Source organism: Chenopodium album, chromosome 27 (assembly GCF_948465745.1).
Source record: "Chenopodium album chromosome 27, dcCheAlbu1.1, whole genome shotgun sequence".
In the NCBI taxonomy this organism is placed as follows: domain Eukaryota; kingdom Viridiplantae; phylum Streptophyta; class Magnoliopsida; order Caryophyllales; family Amaranthaceae; genus Chenopodium; species Chenopodium album.
This window is the reverse complement of record NC_137860.1, coordinates 6962501-6990040: the sequence shown is the minus strand read 5'-3', so window position 1 is coordinate 6990040 and position 27540 is coordinate 6962501. Positions and strand designations below refer to the sequence as shown.

The window sequence follows — 27540 nt, the reverse complement described above, 5'->3', positions numbered from 1 at the left end:
ACATGAAAATAAGTAAAAAGTAGTGATAGGTATAGGGATAGAGATGAGGATAAATACTTGCATCATCCCATCAAAATAATATGGAAAAATTGTCAAGAATAAGCCAACCTTTTCGTGGTTAGCTTAAAATAAGTAACCTTTCAATTAACTCAAAATAAGTCGACTTTTAAGGAGTCTTTTCTTTTAATAGGCCAAATGACCTACAACCTACCAAACAGGTCATTTTTTTTGTATAAAATTACTTTATTAAATCTAATTAAGAGTTTAACTATAATTATATTAAATAAAAATTATAAACATAAAAAAAAAAAAAAAAAAAAAAAAGCCCAGCCATCCTTTCCCCCAAACCACTGCCAACCCCTGCCAGAGGCCGGCGCCGGCGACCCATCCCCCTCCCTTTCCCCCCACTCTTGACACCCTACACTGTTAGTTTAATAATTTCCCATCCCCGTTGGTTGCTTCCCGACCCCTACCCCGACATGGCGACACCACCCATTTCCTCCGTTAGTGTCGTGTCAGGTGGTTTCGTGGGCTGGGTTTAAGGTCTTGGGCTTGGGGGCTGTTGAATTAAGGATTTGAATCGGGGGCTATTGAATTGGGGGGGGGGGGGGGGGGGACTGATTAGGTTCTCAGGGAAGGGGGAGGGAATGAGGGACGGGAAAGTTAGGTTGGAGAAGTGGGAATTGCGAAAGGGGTAGGGAGGGAGAGGAGGTGGGGTCGACGATCCCGTCGCCGGCGACGGGGAAAGAAGCAGTCGCGGCCGCCGGCTGCTGGCGGGGAGGAGGGCTGGTGTGGGTGAGTGGAGGTGGATGAGATTTTTATTTTTTAATTTTATTAATTTAATTGTTAATTATGATTCAAGATTTTATTTAAAATTGTTAATTTAAAAAAGTTTTATTTCATTAATTAATTAGATTATGTATTAAATATTTTTTTTCCAAAAAAGGACCAACCGCAGAATGACATGTGTCATGCTTTACCTTAACAACCGGTTAATTTTTAATATAACAGGTTTTGACCCATTTTGAGAAATATATTACAAAAGTCGACTTATTCTAAGTTAATTCAAAAGTTTGCTTATTTTGAGCTAACCAAGCAAAGGTTGACTTATTTTTGACAAATTTTCCAAATAATATTGGGGAAGGGTGGTATAAAAGATACTTGGATAAAAGACAATCTATATTTTACCTTAATGAAAAAATAGAAAGTGAATAGCAAGGCTATTTATGTGACTATCAATCATCCCAAATTTGTTCCCTTTCTATATCATAATTAATATTTTATCCTTACCCATACATTTTTTCCTATCCTTATCCCTTATTCATTTATACCAAACGCCCCATTAATGAAAAGAAAATGGAGAACGAGAGAGGCTTAATAAGGGTATTTTAATAAATTTGCTAATAACAATCAATTTCTCAACTAAGGAAAAATCAATCAATTCCCAATAATGAATTCCCTAGCTTTTATCTTATTTCATACCAAACGTTCAATCATTGAACTATTTTTGTTGACGTCTTCCTTCACTTCAATATAATGATTGAAATGATTAATGTCCCTTTTAATTAATCACCATTTGTTACTAAAGAAAAAAGAAAGGAAAAGGGGGCAATTTTGTGAGAAAAATGTTATGAATCAATTGTAAACGAATAGAATGTTGAAGAAAATCAAGTATTCTAAACGTGGTAAAGTGTTAGCACCTTGTACACAAGTTAGCACAAAAACAAATCCTAGTTGATGTTATCAGGTTGAGCATTTGTGTATTTAGTGCAGTCAAATGGTCCAATCACCCGTTTCACCTGAAAACAATACCAGAACTGTAAGAACTGTTTCCAAAATAATGCAAATTTAGATCAATCATCTTTTGTCTAAGAAAACAGCAATGCTTTAATATGATATAATCAACCAGTAAGTATAAGAGGAAATATAAAGAGAACTTGTAGATCATATGAAGCTCAAGCCTTTCTTGAGAAAGTGAATCAAAGAATGCTAAACTCGTCTTTAAGAGAGCCATTGCGGTACATTAGAGGTCGTAGTTCCAATTTCCAAGCATAGCTTCAATTAATTATGTTGATAATCCTCAGATGGGTAACAATGACTAGTTGCAAAAGAGTTTAACGAGGTGGAAAATTGGGTTAATCCCATGCAAGGAAAGAAAAGTTTCTAAATTCTATTCTTCACAGTTTAACAAAAGCAACAAGGATTTTTGTGTTAATTAGAGGCTAGTGAGGATTGTTTGAAAAGGAAATTTCAAAAGACAAGAAGATCTAAAATTTCAAAAGCAAAAGGATTTTTGAGTTATTCAGCTGTCATGAACTAAGTTACAAGTCAACATTACGCTGCCCATGAAGATCTAAAATACAGTATACCTTCTGAAGGTTCATAATGGCAAAGAAAAAAGCTGCAAGTCTAATTTGTAATTGTGATCAGGCTATTTCTTAGAAACTAGATAATAGTGATGACCAAATGATTCAAGAGATCTCTTCAGACACTTATTTGAATTCTTTGTGAAAACAAATAACAATCTTACCTTCAACAAAATATATTGGCAACAAGTTTAAAACCCAGATATCAAATGGTTAAAATGCCTTATAATTCATTTTGAATTTTGCAAAGATAGACTTATTTTATGAGGAGAATATGCTGATCAATGGTCATTAAAACCTAAAGTTGGGGTTTATACTATTCTAAGTAATTTAAATTGGATCATTCTCCCATATATCTATATGGTTGAAGCAACTGGTGGTAGGAGTAGACCAGTCAGGTTTTTAAAATTACATCATTTACAATGAAGACCACTCTCAATATGAAAAGGTAGTCTTTTCAGTGAGTAAGCATAAAATGGTACTGACACGTATCAGATATGGCACACATTAAAAAATCGGTTTACATATTTGCATATAGAACAATTTTCAGGTATTGGGCAGAGAATAAATCAGGAAACATCCTCACCTACAGTAAAACTCTGGTCAAATAAAATTGAAGTTTAAGAAAAATGAGGAAATGGATGAGAGCGGAAGAATTGGCTATTAAAACAGAAATTGAGAGTTTGGTGACTCCGACTGTCAATTTCTGTACAAGACTACAATACAGTTAAATATTTTTTGATGCAAACAATACAGTTAAATATAATTGGTAACAGTAAAATAAATTCCTTCGATATATAAGGTGTTAAGCTAACTACGTGGGTGTTAGGGATGAAAGTATACCCTTCTGTACTCAACTAATGAGTCATCAGCAATTCAGCATACATTTTGCCAATGATTAAGTTTCTGCTTGTCAACTTCTGCCAGGATTTAACACTTACAGAATTTGACCAAGCTTTGAGGAGAAAAAGATGCAAAAGCGCCAGGGTTTAATGATTACAAGTCATAATTTCATGTTTTTAAGGTTCAATTGCTTTAGGAGTTTAGGGTGACAGAGCTGCATTGATCAATCAGCCACGGGATTAAATAGATCAAGCAAGAGCTAAAGCATAGAAAGTTCTGCAGGCATTGATAGATTAGTAGTTTTATACTGAGCAATTAGGACACCTAAGAAGCAAAGCACCATGTCTTACACCTACTTAATTATATTGCCGATGGATTTAGATATCATCATTTAACCATTCAAGCCATATGTCTTTATATTTGCATCAATATTCAAATAAAGAGAGGCAACAATCAGGAGACTCATACCGGTGACCATGGACTAGGTTCAAGTGTTGACTTGTCAGGAGGCGAATGTTTTACAGGACCAGTCTTCAACGTTAAAATTTCCTGCCACAATGAAGCAGCATTAGGATAACATGAAAAACTGAGTCGAGGAAGGATCAAATACTAGAAGACAAAGAACTGTCTCATTGCTGTTTCAGATACATTACTTTAATTCAAGTACAACTGAACTCTGGAAACATGTCAAAAAATCCTACGTTTTACTCAGTTTTCTACAGACAGAAGGGAAGGAAAGTTAAATGTTCTGTTGAACTTTATTAGTGTTTTGCTAACATACTCTCAGAACAATTTCTTTATATCTTTTTAGACACGATACATATACTAAAATATATGTAATTTTTATTAAACGATATTCAGTAAAAGTGTCAAACATAGGACTGGATATAAAAAGTCAAGTCAATATAATAGATGAAGGTTCCCCATCTGGAAACTTGTAAAAGACAAGATAGTGTTAGATTAGAACTATGACCAATAAGTTATAAGATATTACAGAAACCTTATGACAAGTTAAATGGAGTTTTTAGGAACAACTGCATAGTGAAACATGTAAATTAATAAACGAGTGTTTTACTGGTCTGAGTGGTCTACATGACTGTGATAAGTATAGAACTTTTCAAGTCTAACTTTATGATTAAAATGGTTTACCTCTCCAGCAGATTCAATAACAGCAAGCCACTCATCTGAGAATGGAACAACATTTGGTGGTGGTCTTGTTGACTTTTGGTTTTCTGTCCTCCTGAATATTGGACTAGTATAAGAGACTGAACAACTTATGAATAAGACATCAAGAACTCTACGACACTTACTGTTTTGTATCTGCATCCTCGTTATCTATAACTTCACTACTGCATGTTCTTACATCAGTTATATTCTCAACATGTTGGGAAACATTCAACCTAGCTTTCCTTGGTGAGAGATTGCAGTCATTGCACCCTTGTTCATCTGATACAATACACTCATCAAAAGTTTTTCTCATCAACACTTCTTGAGGTGACATTTCATCGTTATTTACTGGACATTGATATTCTTCTGGATCAGAATTGGCTACAGCAACTACCAACTGATCCTTGCATCTCAATCCTGATGATTGAAATTCCAGATGAGTAGTTTTAGAAGTAATTTCATTGCCGTTGTTGGGAAGACTGCTTAGCAAATCAATTTGGTCCCGCACCTCCTCTGTGCGGTTGTTAGATTGACCTATTCTGTAAGAATTGTCTTGTGACACTGTACTAAAATTCAAGTATGCCTCATTTTTCTGTAGTGTCATTTCCTTGGCAAGCAATTTTTTATTGAAGACCTGCTGTGTGTCTGCCTCAGCATCTGAGTCTTTAGTAATTTCTGTGTCTTGATTACTAGCTACTGAAGCACCAAGGACAGAAGCATAATTACCAGATATTCCACATCTAGAGGACTGGGGTTGTCCTTCACCTTGAGCTGAGTTGCCCAAATGATCAAGTTTAACAGGGACTTCATTCAACAATTCCGGTAAAGTTGAAGCGCAATGACTGGACATCTCTACAACTTCCACATTCACAGCACAACTGTCTTTGGTATCATAATTTGTAGAGTTTGTAGAGGTTATCTTTTGCATATCATGGTTCTCAATTTCTCTGTCTTGCACTTCTGAACTTTCATTGAGGTTCATGGTTGGCGACTTGCAATCATATAGTACTTCATCTTGTTCATCATCTGCACGTTTAAACTCTGAGTCACCAGCTACACTGCAATTTGCATTGCAGATTCCTGTTACTCCACTAAAATTGCTCTCAGCCATAACATTATCTGTGCAAACTGGAACAGCAGAGCCTTCCTCAACCACTTTTATCGAAGATTTGTCATTCGCAAGCAAATTGCTTTCAGAAAACTGCTCCTTCGTGCTTCGTGGACTGTTGGTTTGATTTAAATCATTATCAGAAGTTCTGTTATCATCAACAATTCTGCTTGATGTGTTGCTATCAGGAGCCAACATCAAATTGTCGTAATGACTAATTGAATTGGTTTGTGGTTCAAGTGTAGCATCATTGTTCATGGCTGTTGAGTTGACTTCCACTTCTAATTGTTGTGATTGAACTTCTGCATTTGTTTCACAAGGCTTAACAAGTTCAGCTTCAGGGCAAGACTCATGGAATTCATCCAGCATACTTCTATCAGTGGCTCTATTTTCTTGTAAGAGAATGGCATCTTTACAGCTGGGTTCCTCAAATTCTATATTAGAGCACACTGATTTGTTATCCTTTCTATCCTTTTCTTCAACCTTCGAAGAAATAGACACCTGGCCTTCATATTGTATTTCAAATGTTTCAAGAAAATCATATCTAGATTGCTCATCCTTTGTCGATTCAGAAGTCTTGTCTCCTACTAGAGTTTGAACGTCAATTGCCTGCTGATTGCATTTTTTTTGTATCACGTCAGAATGCACTTTAGGGGCAACAATTAATGAAGTTGAGCATTTCTCTGTCGTTTGTGAGCACAGCCCTGCTTTTCTCATTGCATCAACATTAGGGGCTCCATGTGATAGTTGTGTACACTTGAAGTCATGATTACGATCTGCAACTTCAGATTTTCTTGAAGTTGAGATAGTAGACTCGAGGAGGTTAGGCAGCTTACTATTAACCTGTGATAAGGTATTTGAAGTAGGTGCCTTTGTCTGCAATGAATTAGAGTGCAAAGTTAATTACATGAAGGTTCAAGAGCACTTTTATATTGAGAAAAATATATTTCTAAGAGCCTTGAACAGGAATGCCTTTTAGGAACCTAATTTCATACCTCACTAAAGAATCTAAGGGATGGTGATGGCATTCGTAATCCCGATGGTTTTATTCCTTGAACTTGTACATTTTTTCTATTAACACCAGCATTATTAAAGTGAACATGGGACAAGGCTGCAGTGTTACTTGTTTCATCACTGGACTTGACCATGTCAGCCACACCACTCAGAAGACCCTGACTTGAACTGTTTTCAGAACATTTGCTTACTTTGGTGGTGTGTGGAGCACTATGACTCATCAATGAATGCCTTCGCAAAGCTGAGTTGACCTATGTGGAAAATTATGCTCACACATTAAATGTCGAAACTCCTATAACTTATAAATCAATGCTACTCAACAGAACTTTTACACATCATATTCTCACCACATCATTTCTCAAATCAGCAGCAGGCTTATTAGATTTGGATACTGACTCCAAACTAGATTTTGCAGCATTATAAGCATGCTTGACTTTTGATGATACTTTTGAGCTTAGACTTTTCCGGGCTGCAGAATGGGAAGAAATAATGTTAACTTCAATAGTGAGGTGGAGTAACAAAATATGAAATACAGATGATCTAGATAATTTAAATTTAAAAAGAAAAGGGAGGCTTGTTGTTAACGCGTGGTTGATGCACCACTAGTATGTTATTTTTCGAACACTAGTATGTTCTTTCCGCCTTTTTTAGTTTTACCGGGTGCACCGCGGGTGCACTATACTATTTTCAGCTTGTTGTATATCATAACAAAACTGAAAAAGTTTAAAATCATGCAAATGTAGAGATAGAACTATGAATCTCAGACACTTAAATTTAAATGTACCAAGCAAAAGTTAATATACCTGGTTGAGGGATCAAGCTGCTTCCACCTGCTGCACTATGAATAGTGGTCATGGAAGGCACAGAAGAATTTTTCTTTGGAACCGAAACTTTAGGAATTTTTGAGTTTCTTGTTGACATTTGTTTAGTTCCTGTATTTGAAAGTCTCTTCTGAGTAATATATTAGTTAAGGACTACTATTTTCGCACTTGTAATGTATGATATAACACATTCACAGGCTCTTATAATAAAGCACTATAAGGATATGAAACAGAAGTCATTGGAGAAGAGCAAACTTCCACTTTACATACAGCCTTCTTAAGATCATGGCTGGGAGGGGCAACCTTTTGTGTGGACTGTACATATCAAAATACAATAAACAATGCTTTAGGATGCATTCTAGCAAGAATAGATCAGAAACAATGCAGAAAATTAGAGACTGACTTTGGAAGCAGAAGTTAGACCACCACTACTTAGGGAATCCCGCTTCATGGGTGAACTACGAGTAGCATTTCTTTTGTTGGGGTAACCAGATGACAATTCTTTGAAAAGATCTTCTTCAAGAGTTTCCAAATTCGCTGTGCTAGAGTTCGCAGGCATTGAATCTTTTCCATGTTCATCTATGACAGAAAGATTATTTGCACCATCTACAGTTCCAGTAATCAAAGATAACTCTGAATCATTGAGCACACCTGAGAGAAAGACCAGTCAACTAATCAACAAAATAGTCCAAAAAAATCTCTTTTGAGGTAAATATAAAAGTCATCCTTTGAGGCAGCCCAAAGAATACCTTCTTCGGTGAAGAATGCCCTGTCCCAAGCCAAGCTTTTCCGCAAATTGTACCCACCAGGCTTTTTGCTCCTCTTCATTTTGTGTGGTTCAACAATAAAATAAGGCACTCCTAACTTGTTTTCATTATCACTGAGACTTTCTTTATTGCTGTAAATTGAGACACTCCCATGAACTTGACTGACTATTTTGCCTGTAAAATGCACTTGGATCAATCTCAATTTATATTAACAGAATGTCAAAATTTTAGAAATTTTACATATATAATTAGAGATATTAAGGGCATGTTCTTTTCACCTTATAAAAACAAGTTTCAGGTTTAATAAGTTTAGATAAGTTCATATAAATTACAATAAGGTCCAGTAAGTTTAATAAGGTCTAATAAGTTCAATAAGATCTAATAAGTTCCAATAAGTTAAATAAGGTCTTATAAGTTCCAATAAGTTTTAATCAAGTCTACTTATAAGGTCCAATAAGTTTCAATAAGGTCCAATCAATTAGTTCAATAAGGTCTAATAAGTTTGATAAGGTCATATAAGTTCAGGTCTAATAAGGTGAAAAGAACACACCCTAACTATCAAAGTTATGAATTAGCACGATTTAAAGTTAAAACAAAGGAAGTTAAATTTTAGACAACCTATGAATTAGCAAGAGTTAAATTCAAAACATTGCATCTAAGTTAAAACCGAGAAAGTGACATTTTAGACAACAATTTCAATGTTGTTCACCAGCATGCATGAAGCTATGTGATTTACATTGCACATTTAGTCTAGATTGATAAATTCATTAATTGCCGAATTTCATTACAGAAATACGATTATACTCTCATCCAAAATTTATCATATAATGGTTTATTCATCCTCTATTTTCCGGATAAACCTGTTGTTGGAATATCTAGCTCTCCAACCCAGCAAGAGAAGCCACGTCAGCAACAACAATATTCTAGCCTACATATTCCTAGTCAGAAATTCTGTTAGCACTAGAAAAGTTTGTTATGAAAATTGTTACAATTGTAACAAACTCTTGTATATATACCCTCTCTAGCTGCTATAATAACAAGTTAATCATTATAATAATCTCTAGTTCTCTCTCTTCAATTATCTTCTTCCTTTTTCTTTCTAGATTCTTCTGCCATTGTTGCAGAAGATGAACTTCAACACCTGTATTGAAAGTATCTCTAATATTTTTGTATAACATAAAATTTCTCATAATTTTCTGACAATTTGCCAATTTTTTACATCAAAATAATTGTCTCATCTACAATTGTTAGGGAAACATATCTCGATTTCTAGATTACTATTCAAAATTCCGATAATTAATCATTCAATTCGCTTTCATGATCCTAATAGAAAGCAAAAATTAAATTTATTCAAATTTCCATAAATGTAATGCAAAGAAACTAATACTCCGTATTACCGTAATAGATTCCTAATTGAAAATAAAACCCCTAAACTACATAAAATACCTCAATTAGGGCGAAATCAGTCCACATTTCCGCATAAACTAACATCGAATATCAACAAAAGAATTGAGGACATTATGAAATCGAAGAACCCTAAAACTGAAGAAAAAGGAAAATGTAGAAATGAGAAAACTAACCTTGAGAGAGATAAGCGCAGAGAATAATGCCGGCGGAATGAGAAGGTGGTCGGAGAAAAAATACGGTGGCCGGAGGTGTTGAGTCGGCGGTGATGATGATGATGGTGGAGAATAAGCGGGATTTCAGAGGTTCAAAATTCGGTTCAATTGTTTGAAACTCCGAAGCAAATAGTAGAAGTAGAACCAGTATATTTAAATTATCGAGGCGGGATCAGAGTGACCGGATTTTTAAATAAGTACTCCCTACATATGATTAAGGCCGATCTTAAATCAAAGAAAATTAGGGCTGTACTTATTGACTGAACTTAGCTGAATTGAACTGAAGTGAACTGAACTGAGGTGAGCTGAGCTGAACTGAACTGAAATGAATATTTTATAAGAGAAGGAAATTAGGAGCTGAACTGAACTGAAATGAACTGAACTGAACTGAGCTGAACTGAACTGAACTGAACTGAATTGAATTTAAACGTAAGAGAACAGGGCCTTAGTCCGATTTTTGAACTGAGAAATTTAAATTTTTACTTCTAGAGTTCTAGCTAAGAGTATCTATTTATCATGATTGAAATTTTAATTATTTTTTTACTAGGTTAAAACCCGTGCGATGTACGATTTATATAAAACTTATTTTTAATTAATAAATTTAAAAAATAAATCGCTATTATACATGAATATAAATAAGAATTACGTACATGTTGTAATTTTAAAATTTTTTATTTTCATTAAAATTATGATATGGAATCTGTTCAACGTCGTCTAAGGCCCTGTTCTCTTACGTTGAAATTCAGTTCGGTTCAGTTCAGTTCAATTCAGTTCAACTCCTAATTTCCTTCTCTTATAAAATATTCATTTCAGTCCAGTTCAGTTCAGCTCAACTCCTAATTTCCTTCTCTTATAAAATATTTAATTCAGTTCAGCTCAATTCTAGCTCAGTGCAGTTCAGTTTAGTCAATGAGAACAGACCCTAATTCATAGTTCCATGTAGGAGGTCATTTATTAGTGTGCTATTTAAAATTATTTCAATTTCCTAAGATAAATCGGTAGGTTTTAGATGTAATGTAGAAGCTTCCAACATTTAAATTTTAAAAATGTTAAATATGATAGCTCTACAAAAAAAATTAAAAAAAAAAAGAAGAAGATGACATCATCATTGTATTTAGGCGGGAAATTTTTTATTAAGGAAGCGGCACGTGGGCAGTGTTGACGTCAGCATCTTCTGTTTTAGTAATAGTTAATAGATTTTGTTCAAGTCGTCTATTGGCCATGAGATGGGGTAACATTAATCCAAAAGTTACGTATGGTTTATTGCATAATTAAATTTGTTGATTGATCTCCACTTTTTCTTTGTTGATTGCTTAATCTTTCCTTTTTCTTTGTTGATTGATTAATCATTTCTTTTTTATTTGCTGATTATGTGTTTTTTTTTTTGAATTATCTTTATTCCATTTCAATCTCAGTTCAGGTTATTTTGGGTCATTCACCCTATTGGGTTTAGGCGGGTTCAATTCGAGTCAAATTCGAGACGGGTTCAACTTCAGGTTCGAGTTGTGTCAAGTCGGGTTTGAGCGGGTTAATAGCTGGTAAATTCGAGTTCGGGTTAGAGATGGGTCAGATGATTATCAAGTCTAAACGTTAAAATAGATCATTCTTCGATTTGCGTCAAGTTCAAGTCGGATCAATATCATTGAGGTAAAGGTGAACCTATATAATTATGTCTTCCATAATTCGATCAAGCATTATGAAGTTTTTATTAACCATATATATATATATATCATCGAGTTTTGGAGCGACATTATTAGTTTAGTCTACGTCTGGTCCAAGCAAAACCATTCCAGGCTCTAGATTTTGAATTTTAAATTTTCAGTTTTTGATAGCAAACTAAAGTTATTACAAATTTTAATTTACTATAGGAACTCTCACAAGGAGAGGAATCCCTAATGTATAGCTAAACAAACTCTCATATATATATATATATTAAAACCCATATTGTCAAAAGTGTCCAATATAATATTCAATTTAATTTACAATTTGTTTCTCATTTGACATGATCTAGGTAAGAATTTCTATGTTGAATAGTTAAGGGCTAGGATCTTACTTACCTAAATATATGACAATGACAAATGATAAGTACATCACATGGAATAATGGATATTGGTAACTAGTATCTTATACGGAGCAGTAGAGCACAAGTATGACAATCAAGGATGCCAACTATGCCCGGCCGGAAGATCAGATTGACAGAATTTTTGGTGCCTAGGAGACACCCAGGATATCACTCCGGTAACATTGCATAGTGGATGGAGCTTGGAATAGGAAAGACTCGGGACTACAATAAGCAGCTATAGGGTGGATTAAGGAAGGCATAACCCTTGAACAGGAAGCCCAACCAGTCAACCACTACACTCAGAAGTGGAAGCAATTTTGACAGGAATAGCGAGAGCACAGAAGTATGCAGCAAGTGTGGACGTGAGGACAGAGAGTCCAGAGGCAATAGCAGCAATTAGAAGCTTGGAGGATTTGGCATGGGAACTCAGGAGTTAAGTCAGAAATAATAGATCTTATATTAGTAAGTTGTCATATACTCTCATATTTTTGTACGAGTGAAGTCCCTTGATTCACAGGTTACTTCTTCACATTACCTTGCTACCAAGGCCAAAAGCCAGATAGAAAAAAAAAAAAAACAAAAAAAAAAAAACAATCCAAGAAAAAAAACTGAAGCAATACAACGTTCACGCCACTGAAAATAATAAAACACAGTTGAAATTTTACTCATAGTAGTAAAGAGACTTACTTCTTCCCATAATTATAATCAGGCTTCTGTGTTCTGTCTAACTAGTCAAGGAGAATAAACACATAGCTACCTTCATCCTTTGCAAATACTTTAGCTAAATTACCAAAATTTCAGCAACACCAGCTCAAATAACATGATCAGCCCTTCCTCTTATTTACGGTACTCCGTCTCTCCACCTCTTTCTCAGCAACTGCAACACAGAACTCTGCCCCAAGCATGTCGTGAATGTCAAGATTCAATGAGGTACTCAAATCAGACAACTCCAGTATAACTTCAACAGTTATATTGAAACCCAGAACGGCCAAGACCCGGACTGCATTCGCAATCCTGCATACGTTCTGCCGTGTTTCCAAGGGAGTGTAATTTTCTTCAAGATTTATTTCGCCAATGGAATTTGCATTGGTTTTCTCAAATTCATTCGCATCATCCACTTCCATACTGTCTTTTGCTACAGTGAGTTCACCAACCCAGACATAACCATTACAACCAAGTATTAAGAGAACTCCATATTGATCTAACTGATGGAAATGCTGCTTGCGTCTTTTCACCAAATAGGAGGGGACGGTGATCAATTGACCCCTCTCAAGCTGCAAGATTAAGCATCAAGTAATTAAAACAAAGTAAAAAAAGAACTTGCTGGTACTATTCCTAAAATTTAGGGTCCCAATAATCACAAAAAGTGTAACATACTCTTGTTTCATTAAATGTCGAAGCAATTACAAATGAACATGAAAGAAACATTAACTACATACTTAATCCTTCTATGCAGCATAGTATTCTAGGCATATTGATTTGAAGCTCTAAGCACTAAGAAGAAGGCCAGAAAGTTTCAAGGACGGGAGAAGGCCCAAATAAAAGATAGGATGTTTCCACAAAAATGAAGGGAAATAAAGAAAGAAAAGACAAATGATGCCACTGCTTTCCATAACTGCTTCCCACAAGCCCGTTTATTACTCTCCCTTCCCTGGAAAATGACTTTATTTATACCCAATTTCCCGTAACAATAAACTAGAGATGTTAAGGATGATTTAAGAATAGATATCTTGAAACCATACCTTCCCGTACTTATCACTCCTTGCATGTAGCTGCCAAGTACCATCGTGTTGACTGTTACGAACCTCAGCCTGTGCGGAAGGCATATACAAAATAAAAAATGAGAAATTTGATTATTTGAAGTTGTCATACACCAAAGAATTTAACAGTCGAAAAACCAAAGGAACTTACAGAAATAACATCATTCTCTACAAAAATATTACGCATGTTGAGTTCATCAACTGCTGTACGCCGCCTCTAGCAATGACAACAAACTGAGGATTAAATTTTACCATGCTGATTTCAGAAAGCAAAACACATATAAGATGAGCACATCATCTTTCAAACAAAATCGACAACATTGACCAATCAACTATGATTATGACTCCAAAGACCCATTCCAGTGCCGTCTTAGACATTTTTGGGGCCCTGAGCTAAAATTTAAATAGGGGCCCCTGACCCTAAACTACAAAGTGTAATTTATACGTAATTTAGCAACAATTTACCCCTGATTATTGGATTAATAATTTGAATTATTTAATTATTATTTTTTTACCATCGCGTATTTATTAAAATTTTGATGGCATCACAAAATTTGAAACGAGAGAGAGAAGAGGGCAATAATATAATCCTTCTATTTCATAATAATCGCAAGTTCGCAACACTAACACATATGTCAATGCACAAATTTAACTATTAATATTATTAAGAAGTATAAAATGTAAATATAATGAATATATATAAGTTAATCCAAAAATATTTTACATGAAAACGGCCTTGTTTGGCAATTGGCTGTTGGCTGTTGGCTGTCAGCTGGTTTGACTGGCTGGTTGTATTGGCTTTTTTGTTGGTTGTTTGACTTTTTATTAGTCTAAAAACATGTTTGGTAAAATTGGTTGTTTGATGTTATTAGTAACTTAGGTAGCCAAAAGCTACTCCAAGTAGCTTTTTCATTTTGGCTTAAAAGCCAGCTTTTCAGCTGGCTGAAAAAGCCATTTACCAAACACAAATTTTGGATGTTTGACCAAATGAAAAAGCCAAAAGCCAAAAGCCAACCAAAAAGCCAATGAAAAGTCATTCACCAAACAAGCCCAACATACGTTTTTTATATATTGGTAAAAAGTATTAGCATGGTTATGGACTTATGGGTATAATTAGTGATAATAAATAAACCAAATATGTCTCATATATTTCTAGTATTTAAAAATTCATTTTATTTTGTAAAAAAAAATAAATAAAAAATTACAATGATGGGCCCACTAATAGGGGGGCCCTGAGCCGTCGCTCATTGTGCTCCCCCTAATAGACGGCCCTGACCCATTCACAAATATGCATGTTGCCAGTAATATTCATTCCTTATTTATTTTTTTAAAGGTGAAAACAGAAACTCTTATCAACATATAGGAAAGCAAGAGACAAAATAGCTTATCAACTACAACTTTACAAGATGAAAGTGGCCTTATAAGTAATAGGATTTCCATGTCCTAGAAGCATCTGTTAGCGACCTTCCCTGTGGAGAATAAAAAAAGACCAGATGTAGTGAGAATAGGCAAATATGATACTCAAGAAGTGGAGACAACCTTGCAAGAAGAACCTGGATACCTAAAAAATGCATCTAATACCATTCATCTCAACATCAGTGACAATTAGAACGCTGGCCAAGTGGCCATTCACCCTCTCCTTAGTCATTGTTTTCTTCTTTTCCTTTCATTGTGTGTGTCAGTGTGTGTCAATGTGGCAGTGATAACTAAGTCGAGTCGCAACAATTTTCTAATCCCAGGGATAAGGTGGTTAACATCGTACATCAACAATCATGGAGGCCGTAGCATTGTTTTTTATTTTTATTATTTTTTTAACTATTCCCTTTATCTCACTAACATACTAGTGAGGTTAGCATACTTAAATGAGGGAAAAAACAGGTTAGCTAGCATTATCGTTCTTATTTACAGTCTCTTTCTCCAAATAATCACATCCTATCCATACACAAAACATTTATTATGTGCAATTTTACCACTAACGTCTAAGTGACGGTTGAAACGGTGCTGTGGTGAGTGAAAGCAGATAGAGACACATTAAAATAAGTCTGCAGCTGCATCGGGTGGTGAGGTAAGCTGGTGGGGAAGCAAGGATAATAGGACGAAAAATGATGACTAAACACTAGGAGAAACGGGGGTGGGTAGGCAAGGAAGATACTCTGCAGTATTTTGTGACTGCTGTGTTTTGTCAACCACTTAGCCCAAACAACCAGCAAAGGCATTTACAATCTTTTCCTTCCCTATCTCTTTCTTGATTTCTTCCCCTTTCCTTTTTCCCGAGTGTAGTCGATGAGAAGGGTTCGATGGAGTAATACATATCAACCCCTTACTAGTTACTAGAACATAGTCATCCAATAAACACATTAAAAGTTTGATACCTATAGTAGGGTAAAGTAAAACTTGTCTGTATCTAAAAGTAACTAAATGCAGGCAAACAATTTGGAGGGTAGAGCAAGGAAAACTAACTCATTTTGGTGCTTCACAAGCTAGATTTAAAACACTTTTGGTCCGATCCTAATTTGTAAATGGCAATAACAGTTCACAAGGTGCAATTTTTAGAGTTTCTAGGTTTGTTCCCAAGAATTTAAAGATTAGAACATCACAAATCAGTACTTGATGTCCTGATGCATGGTTTGGTGTTGGATATGAGAATTTATTTAAACCTTTTCTCACAAAGAAAGCTCACTGACCATTGAGCAATATGATGAGACATGAGAGTACACTTCAGAAGTTCAGAGGAAAACAAATAGGTTTAATCTTGGTACCATTCAGATACAAAGTACATAGATATATCAAACCGATTAGTCCAATCTATTAATCTAATGCCTAAGCTTTTGGACTCTTAAAAGTTAATGGAACTAAAACGATTGATAAGTAAAAAGCACCATCCTAGAACCAGCAAAACTTTCAGCTCAAGATTGGCTATAAGTTCATAACAGAGTGTCATATACTTCAGTAAAAGGTGCAGAATAGAAGAAATTTTAAGTAACAATGCAAAGCATATCGAGACAGAGAGGACAAACAAATATTCTAACAGCAGTTAAGAACAACATATACCTGGATACCATCAGGTAAAGTCACTGAAGAAAGCATAAGAACAGCATCTTGGTTCGAATGGATCTCAACTCTCCACCGCTTTTGAGCAACCTGATAAACATTTTCAAATTTAGCTAACATTTCATATTTATCAAAACTTTGAAACAATTTAATGAGCAGATATCAAGTAGACAAACATGTCATAGTCAAAAACGAACTAAACAACATATAAATCACAAGCCATCCAATTCTACTACAAAACATCATATCCCCTCTTTTCACAGAAATTGTTAGATTTCTCAATAAACACTTTCTAAAAATCAATTTTTATAATTTTTGCCTACTGATATTTTTCATTTTGGCAAACGCGCCTAAAGAAATGTGCCAACTCAAATGAAACGGACCAAATACCACATACGTAGTATAAGTTATACTCCATAAGTCCATAGCATTTAAGTTTAATTCATAGCACAAAGCTAGCAAAATACAGCAATTACAAATTAGTTCAACAACTATATGTTCATTTGATCATACACTTAGCAGCTAATTAAAACTGACAACATATCATCAAATTCTCATGTATATACCTCAACAACTCGTCCAACAATGATATCTCCAGTATCAGGCTTATACCTACATAAATCAATTCATCAAAACAAAAAAATTCAAAACAATTTTTCAAGCATAAAATCAGCAGAATATCTCAAACTTGTATTGACGAACCTGGATCGCAAAGAACGAACTATAACAAGTTTATCAACTCGGTCGACAACACCACACACAGTTGCAACCACTTCGCCGTCAAGCTCCAATGTTCCATGTCCCCTTCAAAACAAAAACAGCGACTATTAGACATTTTCTACTCACACTTTATAGTAAATTGTTGCAAATAATATGAAACGGGTGTAGTATATATAAATTAGGGATTCGAGAAAAGAATACTTGAGGATATTGTCTTCATTGTTGACAGGAATAGTGTCGGCGACGGTGACGGAAGCGTTGGCGGCGGATTTGGAGGAGAGAGATTGGAGTTTTTCTAGGGCTCTTTGAAGTCGAATCTTTTGGGTTTGATTCAACGACAATTCTATCTCTCTCATTTTCTTCTTCGGTTATTGTTGTTATGAGAGTAGCTCTTTCTTTTGCGCTTGTTTGATTCTTTCTTTGAATTTGGTGAATTGCTTAAACCCTGTATGAGATTTTGCAGTTTTTAAATGAGAAAACTAGCGATATTCTGCATTTTATTTGGAGTATTGTTTCCGCTTCATTCTAAAAATCATTTAAGCAATAACAAAAAAATTCAGCAATTCGAATATACAATCAAATATACACAATTTCAGTTCTTTTTTTTTACTTTTGAAAAAGGGAGATTAAATTAACTTAGGGCCTGTTCATATTTACTTAATTTCAGTTCAGTTCAGTTCAGCTCCAATCAGTTCAATTCAGCTCCAATCAGTTCAGTTCAGCTCTTAATTTCCCTCTCACATAAAATATTCATTTCAGCTCAGTTCAGTTCAGTTCAGTTCAGTTCCAATCAGTTCAGTTCAGTTCAGTTCAGTTCAGTTCCAATCAGTTCAGTTCAGTTCAGCTCCAATCAATTCAGTTCAATTCAGTTCAGCTCAGTTCAGTAAATGTGAACAGGCCCTTAGATAAAGATCCAAATACAGCCAAAGTTTTCAATGAAGCAAAAGAGGCAGCAAACTATACCACCCGCCCAGAAGTCCCAAAAGCAAAACAAAATTGTTAAAAATTTTCCACCTCAAACAAAGATAAAAATTAGCAATTAACAAAATATAAAGACAAGAAACTACTCCTAGCAGATCACAAATCAAATCTGAATCAAATGACCAACTAATCAAGACTAAAAAATACAAAGTACCAATATTACCAAAAAGTTAAATTCAATTCAACTTTTCAACACCACAATGAACAACCTGTCAAGAACTCAAGACTATGAAATTATAATTCATAGATGACTGAAATTATAATTAATTAAGTAATTAACACAATAATGAACAACAAATAAACATTCAGTTCAATTTAATCAATCAAATAAGTGAAATTTTACATAATTAAAATTAAAACTAAATAACAAATTAAATAGTTCATACCTTGCTCTACTTCAGTCGGTGGTCTGATGAAGTGATGCGTACGTACGAATGGTACGGTGGGCAGGGCTGGTGGCTGGTCCGGCACTCCTGCGTCGGCGGGTTGATGTGAGAGAGGGAGTTAGGGTAGTGACTACTGAGTTGTGAGTCTGTGATGTTTGAGGTTCGCTAATTCACTGAATAAAGCATTCACGGCTTTCACGCGCATTTCCATTTTTTTTTTTTAAAAAAATTAAACTTAATTCTTTTTCTCAAGTCACGTGAATCGAAGTGCACCAAAGTAGATCCGTCAATTATTTATTCATAATTTGTTTATTAATTTATTTATATAATAGTTTTTTCGGGCAAAGAAGTTCTTATTAAGGCCGTTGCTCAAGCTATCCCAACTTTCATGATGAGTATTTTTAAGGTGCTGGAGGGTCTTATTGATGAGATTCATTCTCAACTTTGTAAGTTTTGGTGGGGGTCGAGGGAAGATGTGAGGAAAATGCATTGGCAAAATTGGGGTAACTTTGTAAGTTATGCTTATCAAAGGCTAATGGGGGGTATGAATTTTAGGGACCTAAAATGCTTTAATCAAGTCCTCCTAGCTAAGCAACTTTGGCGTTTACAAACAAGTGAGTCAACCTCACTCCACAAGATTTTAAAGGCGAAGTACTTCAAGAACTCATCGGTTATTGATGCAAATCGGGGTTTTGACCCTAGCTTTTCTTGGGGAAGTATGTGGGGCACTAAAGGTTTATTGCGGGATGGTTTAGCGTGGGGAGTAGGGAATGGCTCGAGCACTGACATATGGGCTGACACTTGGTTGCTTATTGATGGTAAGCCTTGTAGAATTCCTACAAATGCTGATGTGTTGGGTGGGATGAAAGTTTGTGAGCTAATGTATGATGATAGAAGCGGTTGGGACGCATCAAAAGTTTCAAATGTGAAGGGTGCTGAATGGTGTGCTGCAATTCTCGCCACTCCCCTACCTATTGTACCTTGCACTGATAGGAGGTATTGGGGGTGGACGAAGTTAGGTGTGAATGCTGTGAGATCGGGGTTTTGGCTAGCTAAGATGGCAGCTTTGTGGGTCACAATGAAGGGTTGAGTGAAGATGTGTGGATGTCAGTCTGGAAATTAAAGGGGCCTCCAAAACTCCAGCACTTTATGTGGAGTGCTGTGAAGGGAAATTTGGCAGTAAAGGAGAGGCTACGCCATCGTCATATCGTGAGTGAAAGCTCATGTCAGATTTGTGGTGCATTGGAGGAGACTATTATTCACACATTATTCGACTGTGAAGCTGCAAAGGAGATATGGGACCATAGTGAGATGAATCTTAATCTGATTGATGCCCCTAAGGAGTCTTTTGTTGCACTATGGGATTGGCTTGTACGAAAGTTTAGCTCTGATATTGTTTGCTCTATGGCTAGTCTGATGTGGGCAGCAGGGAGATGTCGGAATATGCTAGTCCATGATAATGATAGACCGAACTTTGTCATGCTAGCTTCTGGATTCTGCAAATTTTTACAAGACTACAACTCCTATACTCATAAGGTGATACAGCGACCGGTTGATATCTCGCACCATACGAGTTTTAATGTGTGGCATCCCCTCCTGCTGGATATGTGAAGTTCAATACATACGGATGCTCATGTACCACACTCGGGAACTACTGGACTTGGAGTGGTTGGTTGTGATGCGGGGGGAGGCTTGTTATGTTTAGCTACGAAGAGAGCATACGGTAATCAACCTGAATATATTGAGGCTATGGCTGTGTTGTTTGCTCTGAAACTCGCAAGAAGGCTGGTGTAGACACCCATTTGTGTCTCCCCAAAATCAAACCCAGTAATGAATGTCTTTCACGTCGAACCATAATCGAATAAGGTGAAAGTGTGGAAAAGTCAAGTGTTGCGGTTTAGTTTTATTTAAAATTCTCTTCTTTCTGTTTTTGAAAACAACTCTATTTATTAAAAATAGCTAATCCAGTTTAGTTTGGTCTGTAATAAGGGTCCGATAATAGTGTAGTTGGATGGGGCTCGAAAAGACCTTTCCAACGATATAATATAAGCCCAATTCCGATGAATATTGAGGAAGTTATGGCCAAAATACTAAACTGAGCCCGCTTAATTATTTACATACGGCCCAATGATCTAGAGGAGGGCCCAATGTTAATTATTATTCCTAAAATTATTAGGATTAATTATAACTTTCTAGAAGTTTCTAGAAGGTTCCTTTTAATTCTAATATTATTAGATTTAATAATTATTTTAAGATGGATTTTTATTTGGAATAAAATATAATTATTTTTATTATATTATTATTTTTAAAAGATACGTTTTATCTTCTGTACGGATTCCATAGATCAATTTGGTTAAAGATCGGATTCCGCGTGGAAAAGCGCGTGCAAGTCAGACTGTCGCCAAACGACAAGTCTGTTGCTTCCCGACAGACCTTGTCACCTCGCGACAGCGTGTATTTCTGGCGACAGTGTGTAGTTTTATTCCTAATCAAATTCTATACTTTTCCGGACTATTTTTCTTATAAATAGGGTCCCGAAACTCCGTTTTCATTCATTCAGAATTACCTAATTCTCTCTAGTCTCTCTTGAGCAATATATGCTTTCTTTCTCTCTCTTTCTAAACTAGCTTTTCACAAACAATATTCCGCATACACAAGACTTAGAATCATCTAGCCAAGTTCGAAGTTGCCTTCACCCTAGACGTGCAATGTTTAATACTTTTCTGAGGGTTTGGTCCAAATCTAGTTCAAACTTTATTTAATTTTCATTATTCTTTATTATTTTCATTGAAGTTTACTAACTTGTGTATTTTGTTATTAGAAAGAGGTACAAGGCTTCAAAGTATGTAATCTTATTGCTTTATTCTTGTAGAAAGCATGTTTATTATTGTTTAATTCCTAGTATCATGTTAGGATGTTATTTAATGCTTTCTAGAATCATTTTTAGGGTGCCTTTTATTCTTTCTAATATCATGTTAGTACCATGTTAGGTTTAAAGCTTTGATCTTTATTGTTTAGTGACATGCTAGGATTTGTTATTGATCTTGTTAGTATCATGCCTAGGATCTTGCTATTACTATTAAGCTTTATTATGCCTTATCATGATTATCATTATGCTTATTTATCACTATATTATGTTGCTTGAGATTATGATATTTTTATTGTTATTGCTTGATCACGCCTTTTATGCATGTTTAAAGGGAATTTGTACTTGAAATCATGCTTAATAAGATAATTAATAATTTGGTTTAGGCTAATATGATTTTAATTCAAGTGATCGCCAATAATAGTTCTAGTTGTGCATTAATATTCAACCAACATAGATTAAACAGGTTTAGGGCTAATATAATGTTTGCATGTTAGTCAGAAAGCGCACATGAATACGCGTAGAACAAAGTAGAGGCCTATTTTATAGGGCGAGTCATTTCTTTTGTAGATTGGATTCGTACCCTCATCCCCGAACCCTGTTTGGTTCAAGACCTTATGGAGTTGACGATCTCCTAGAGCTTTTTGGGTTTACAAGTTCCTAAAACTTGTTGGCGACTCTTTTGCTCTCTTTTCTTTCCCTTTGGAACGCCACCATACTTAAGTATATGATCACAGTGGGGTTCAAGCTTGGGGTTATAGTGCTTGAAATATTCCCTACAGTTTTTGGCGACTCCACTGGGGAGGATTTCTATTTAAATTCCTGAAATTTGTTTTGGCAATGATTTAGAATGAGCGGATAAGACTCGAAAAATTCTAAGTATTTCATGTGCATAATTTTGATTAACATTATTGTCATATGCATAAAAAAGGTCCTAATTGGATAGACCATCCAAAATGAGTAAAAAACATAGGATTTTACACGTAGGAAATTTGAGAAATTTCTTTCACAACTAGAATCGAAATAATACTGCGAAATCTGAAAAATTCTAAGAAAACACAGATACCTGTTGAGGCATGTAGGAACTAGCGTCTAGAAAACAGAGACCGTCGCCTGTAAAGAGCTCAATGAACAACCTGTCAAGAACTCAAGACTATGAAATTATAATTCATAGATGACTGAAATTATAAATAATTAAGTAATTAACACAATAATGAACAACAAATAAACAATTCAGTTCAATTTAATCAATCAAATTACTGAAATTATACATAATTAAAATCAAAACTAAATAACAAATTAAATAGTTCATACCTTGCTCTACTTCAGTCGGTGGTCTGATGAAGTGATGCGTACGTACGAATGGTACGGTGGGCAGGGTTGGTGGCTGGTCCGGCACTTCTGCGTCGGCGGGTTGATGTGAGAGAGGGAGTTAGGGTAGTGACTACTGAGTTGTGAGTCTGTGATGTTTGAGGTTCGCTAATTCACTGAATAACGCATTCACGGCTTTCACGCGCATTTCCATTTTTTTTAAAAAAATTTAAACTTAATTCTTTTTCGCAATTATTTATTCATTAGTCACGTGAATCAGAGTGCACCAAAGTAGGTCCGTCAATTATTTATTCATTATTTGTTTATTAATTTACTAGTTTTATCCCCGTGTAAATGCACAGATTTATAATAATAAGACTTGAAAATAATAAAAGTCAATTAAAATAGAGTTAGTTTAAATGAAATTGCTTATATATAACATTTTTTTTATTTTTGAATTTGAATTCATATCATGTCTATCCTTAAAATTCTATTATTAGATATATTATTTAAAATATTTTGTAAATTATTGTAAGTTTTTATTCATTAAATTTTTTTTATCATGTTATTTGTTAAGGGAATTTTTTTTTTTTTTTTTAAAAAAAAAGCTAAAACATATTTGGGCGGGTAAATTTTTGTTGTGAATGTGACATGTGTACTTAAGAGATAACTTTGGTGATTACTTTAGTATATAGTATAGATTTATATAATACGGAGTAGTTTTTTCCGGCAAAGAAGTTCTTATTAAGGCCGTTGCTCAAGCTATCCCAACTTTCATGATGAGTATTTTTAAGGTGCTGGAGGGTCTTATTGATGAGATTCATTCTCAATTTTGTAAGTTTTGGTGGGGGTCGAGGGAAGATGTGAGGAAAATGCATTGGCAAAATTGGGGTAACTTTGTAAGTTATGCTTATCAAAGGCTAATGGGGGGTATGAATTTTAGGGACCTAAAATGCTTTAATCAAGCCCTCCTAGCTAAGTGTAGGGAATATTTCAAGCACTATAACCCCAAGCTTGAACCCCACTGTGGTCATACACTAAAGTATGGTGGCGTTCCAAAGGGAAGAAAGTTAGAGCAAAAGAGTCGCCAATAAGTTTTAGGAACTTGTAAACCAATCACGAGGTGAAGGTTACACCCCTTAAACGATCCAGGAGATCGTCAACTCCATAAGGTCTTGAACCAAATAGGGTTCGGGGATGAGGGTACGAATCCAATCTACAAAAGAAAGGACCCGCCCTATAAAATAGGCCTCTACTTTAGTCTACTCGTATTCATGTGCGCTTTTTGACTAACATGCAAACATTAGATTAACCCTAAACCTGTTTAACTATGTTGGTTGAAATTTAATGCACAAATAATATTATTATTGGCGATCACTTGAGTTAAAATCATATTAGCCTAAACCAAATTATTAATTACCTTATTAAGCGTGATTTCAAGTACAAATTCCCTTTAACAAGCATAAAAGGCGTGATCAAGCAATAACATATATCAAGCAACATAATATAATCATAAGAATAATAAAGCTTAATAATAATAGCAAGATCCTAGGCATGATACTAACAAGATTAATAACAAATCCTAGCATGTCACTAAGCAATAAAGATCAAAGCTTTAAACCTAACATGGTACTAACATGCTAACATGATATTAGAAATAATAAGAGGCACCCTAAACATGATACTAGAAAGCAATAAAAGCATCCTAACATGATACTAGGAATTAATAAATAATAAACATGCTTTCTACATTGAAAGAGAGTAATAAGATTACATACTTTGAAGCCTCGTACCTCTTTCTAATAACAAAATACACAAGTTAGTAAACTTCAATGAAAATAATAAATCAAAGAATTAAATTAAATAAAGTTTAAACTAGATTTGGACCAAACCCTCAGAAAATATTAAACCTTGCACGTCTAGGGCGAAGGCAACTTCGAACTTGGCTAGGTGATTCTAAATCTTGTGTATGGGGAATTGTGTTTGCAAAAGGTTGGTTTAGAAAGAGAGAGAGAAAGAATAAGCTATATTGCTTAGAGAGAGAATAGAGAGAATTAGGTGATTGTTGATGAATAAAAACGGAGGTCGAGGACCCTATTTATAAGGAAAATAGTCCAGAAATTGACAGAATTTGATAAGGAATAAAACTACTTGTCGTTTGGCGACAGCCTGGCTTTCACGCGGAATCCTATTTTTAACCAAATTTGATCTACGGAATCCGTACAGAAGATAAAACGTATCTTTAAAAATAATAATATAATAATAAAATAATAATATTTTATTCCAAATAAAAATCCATCTTAAAAATAATTATTAATCCTAACAATATTTAGAATTTAAAAGAACCTTCTAGAAACTTCTAAAAAGTTATAATCAATCCTAATAATTTTAGAAATAATAATTAACATTGGGCCCTCCTCTAGATCATTGGGACATATGTAAATAATGAACCGGGCCCAGTTTAGTATTTTGGCCATAACTTCCTCAATATTCATCGGAATTGGACTTATAATATATCGTTGGAAAGGTCTTTTCGAGCCCCATCCAATTACACTATTATTGGACCCTTATCATGGACCAAACTAAACTGGATTGGCTATTTTTAATAAAATAAGGTTGTTTTCAAAAACAGAGAGAAGAGAATTTTTAATAAAACTAAACCGCAACACTTGACTTTCCACACTTTCCATTCGCCTCATTCGATTATGGTTCGACGTGAAAGGCACTCATCATTGGGTTTGGTTTTGGGGAGACACAAATGGGTGTCTACACTAAGCAACTTTGGCGTTTACATACAAATGAGTCAACCTTACTCCACAAGATTTTAAAGGCAAAGTACTTCAAGAACTCATTGGTTATTGATGCAAATCGGGGTTTTGACCCTAGCTTTTCTTGGCGAAGTATGTGGGGCACTAAAGGTTTATTGCGGGATGGTTTAGCGTGGAGGGTAGGGAATGGCTCGAGCATTGACCTATGGGCTGACACTTGGTTGCTTATTGATGGTAAGCCTTGTAGAATTCCTACAAATGCTAATGTGTTGGGTGGGATGAAAGTTTGTGAGCTAATGTATGATGATAGAAGCGGTTGGGACGCATCAAAAGTTTCAAGTGTGGTGGGTGCTGAATGGTGTGCTGCAATTCTCGCCACTCCCTTACCTATTGTACCTTGCCCTGATAGGAGGTATTGGGGGTGGACGAAGTTAGGTGTGAATGCTGTGAGACCGAGGTTTTGGCTAGCTAAGATGGCAGCTTTGTGGGTCACAATGAAGGGTTGAGTGAAGATGTGTGGATGTCGATCTGGAAATTAAAGAGGCCTCCAAAACTCCAACACTTTATGTGGAGTGCTAGTAAAGGAGAGGCTACGCCATCGTCATATCGTGAGTGAAAGCTCATGTCAGATTTGTGGTGCATTAGAGGAGACTATTATTCACACACTATTCGACTGTGAAGCTGCAAAGGAGATATGGGACCATAGTGAGATGAATCTTAATCTGATTAATGCCCCTAAGGAGTCTTTTGTTGCACTATGGGATTGGCTTGTACGAAAGTTTAGCTCTGATATTGTTTGCTCTATGGCTAGTCTGATGTGGGCAGCATGGAGATGTCGGAATATGCTAGTCCATGATAATGATAGACCGAACTTTGTCATGCTAGCTTCTGTATTCTGCAAATTTGTACAAGACTACAACTCCTATACTCATAAGGTGATACAGCGACCGATTGATGTCTCGCACCATAATATACGAGTTTTAATGCGTGGCATCCCCCTCCTACTGGATATGTGAAGTTCAATACATACGAATGCTCATGTACCAAACTCGGGAACTACTGGACTTGGAGTGGTTGGTTGTGATGCGGGGGGAGGCTTGTTATGTGTAGCTACGAAGAGAGCATACGGTAATCAACCTGAATATATTGAGGCTATGGCTGTGTTGTTTGCTCTGAAACTCGCAAGAAGGCTGGGTTATTAGAACTTATGGGTCGAAAGTGATGCGATGAACGTGGTGAAGCAGGTGAATGCGTATACAGGGGGGCTATCTCCTCTATTTGTGATTTATGATGATATTAGGTGTGATAGAGCTTGGTTTGATAGTTGTATTGTTACTCATGTGAAACGTTCTTGTAACACCGTCACTCATCTAGTAGCTAGATGGGAGCAGTGGCGTATCCAAGATTCTAAAAGAGGCTATGCACAATTATACAACGAAATAAGTAACAGTCACATGGTGTGACCAGCCACACATAAAATATAGTATCTGACCAGCCACACATAAAATATACTCCGTAGTATCTTTGAAAAAAAAAAATACTCATACTACATAATATTTTAAAGCGTAAAACTATAATGTTTAAAATTTTCTTGATGCTTTTTCTTATTTGTACGTGATTCAAGATGTGGTTTCTTAGTATAAGGGGAAAATTTTGACAATTAGTAAATATTCACACTTGATTCGATTAGTCTAATTAATGTTAGCAGATTATTACATACTAGTCACCAAATAAATATTAAACTAGTAAGTGACCCCGGGCGTTGCCCTGAGTTGCTACTGTTATAGACGTGCAATCAATAAATTTTTTAGAAAGCTTTTCAAAACTGCAACTGTCATTGTCAAACTAAAATTGAGTTATTCTTTAAATATAGTTTTTTTTTATTATTTAATTGAACCTTGTGGTTTGCACTTATATGAATTTTTTTCTA

The 27540-nt window shown here is 35.3% G+C and overlaps 3 protein-coding genes across 3 annotated transcripts in view; 1 reads left to right on the top strand and 2 right to left on the bottom strand.

Moving 5' to 3' along the window:
* Window positions 1-27540, top strand: part of LOC145619611 (uncharacterized) — a 255837-nt gene that overhangs the window by 141176 nt on the left and 87121 nt on the right. The window lies entirely within an intron of this gene.
* On the bottom strand, window positions 1640-7443 carry LOC145620747 (uncharacterized). The gene is made up of 7 exons (XM_081675455.1): window positions 7302-7443; window positions 6846-6967; window positions 6480-6749; window positions 4520-6360; window positions 4359-4449; window positions 3678-3758; window positions 1640-1799 (listed from the first exon to the last, which is right to left on the bottom strand). The coding sequence occupies exons 1-7, from the start codon at window positions 7417-7419 to the stop codon at window positions 1731-1733; spliced, it is 2592 nt and encodes an 863-aa protein (XP_081531581.1). The 5' UTR covers window positions 7420-7443; the 3' UTR covers window positions 1640-1730.
* Window positions 12279-17732, bottom strand: LOC145620836 (exosome complex component RRP4 homolog). The gene is made up of 7 exons (XM_081675552.1): window positions 17500-17732; window positions 17281-17382; window positions 17145-17190; window positions 16579-16668; window positions 13679-13744; window positions 13510-13578; window positions 12279-13041 (listed from the first exon to the last, which is right to left on the bottom strand). Exons 1-7 carry the CDS (start codon window positions 17652-17654, stop codon window positions 12592-12594), a joined length of 978 nt encoding a protein of 325 aa, XP_081531678.1. The 5' UTR covers window positions 17655-17732; the 3' UTR covers window positions 12279-12591.

What these genes read in the sequence shown, in the direction of transcription:
- LOC145620747 (XM_081675455.1), bottom strand. Translation starts at nt 7,419, where the DNA reads ATGTCAACAAGAAACTCAAAAATTCCTAAAGTTTCGGTTCCAAAGAAA. An exon ending in CTGATTTGAGAAATGATGTG is followed by an intron (nt 6,750 to 6,845) that starts GTGAGAATATGA and finishes TTTTCCACATAG; the next exon opens with GTCAACTCAGCTTTGCGAAG. An exon ending in AACCTAGTCCATGGTCACCG is followed by an intron (nt 1,800 to 3,677) that starts GTATGAGTCTCC and finishes TATTGTTTTCAG; the next exon opens with GTGAAACGGGTGATTGGACC.
- LOC145620836 (XM_081675552.1), bottom strand. Translation starts at nt 17,654, where the DNA reads ATGAGAGAGATAGAATTGTCGTTGAATCAAACCCAAAAGATTCGACTT. An exon ending in GTTCGTTCTTTGCGATCCAG is followed by an intron (nt 17,191 to 17,280) that starts GTTCGTCAATAC and finishes TGATTTATGTAG; the next exon opens with GTATAAGCCTGATACTGGAG. An exon ending in TTGTTGGACGAGTTGTTGAG is followed by an intron (nt 16,669 to 17,144) that starts GTATATACATGA and finishes AATGTTTATCAG; the next exon opens with GTTGCTCAAAAGCGGTGGAG.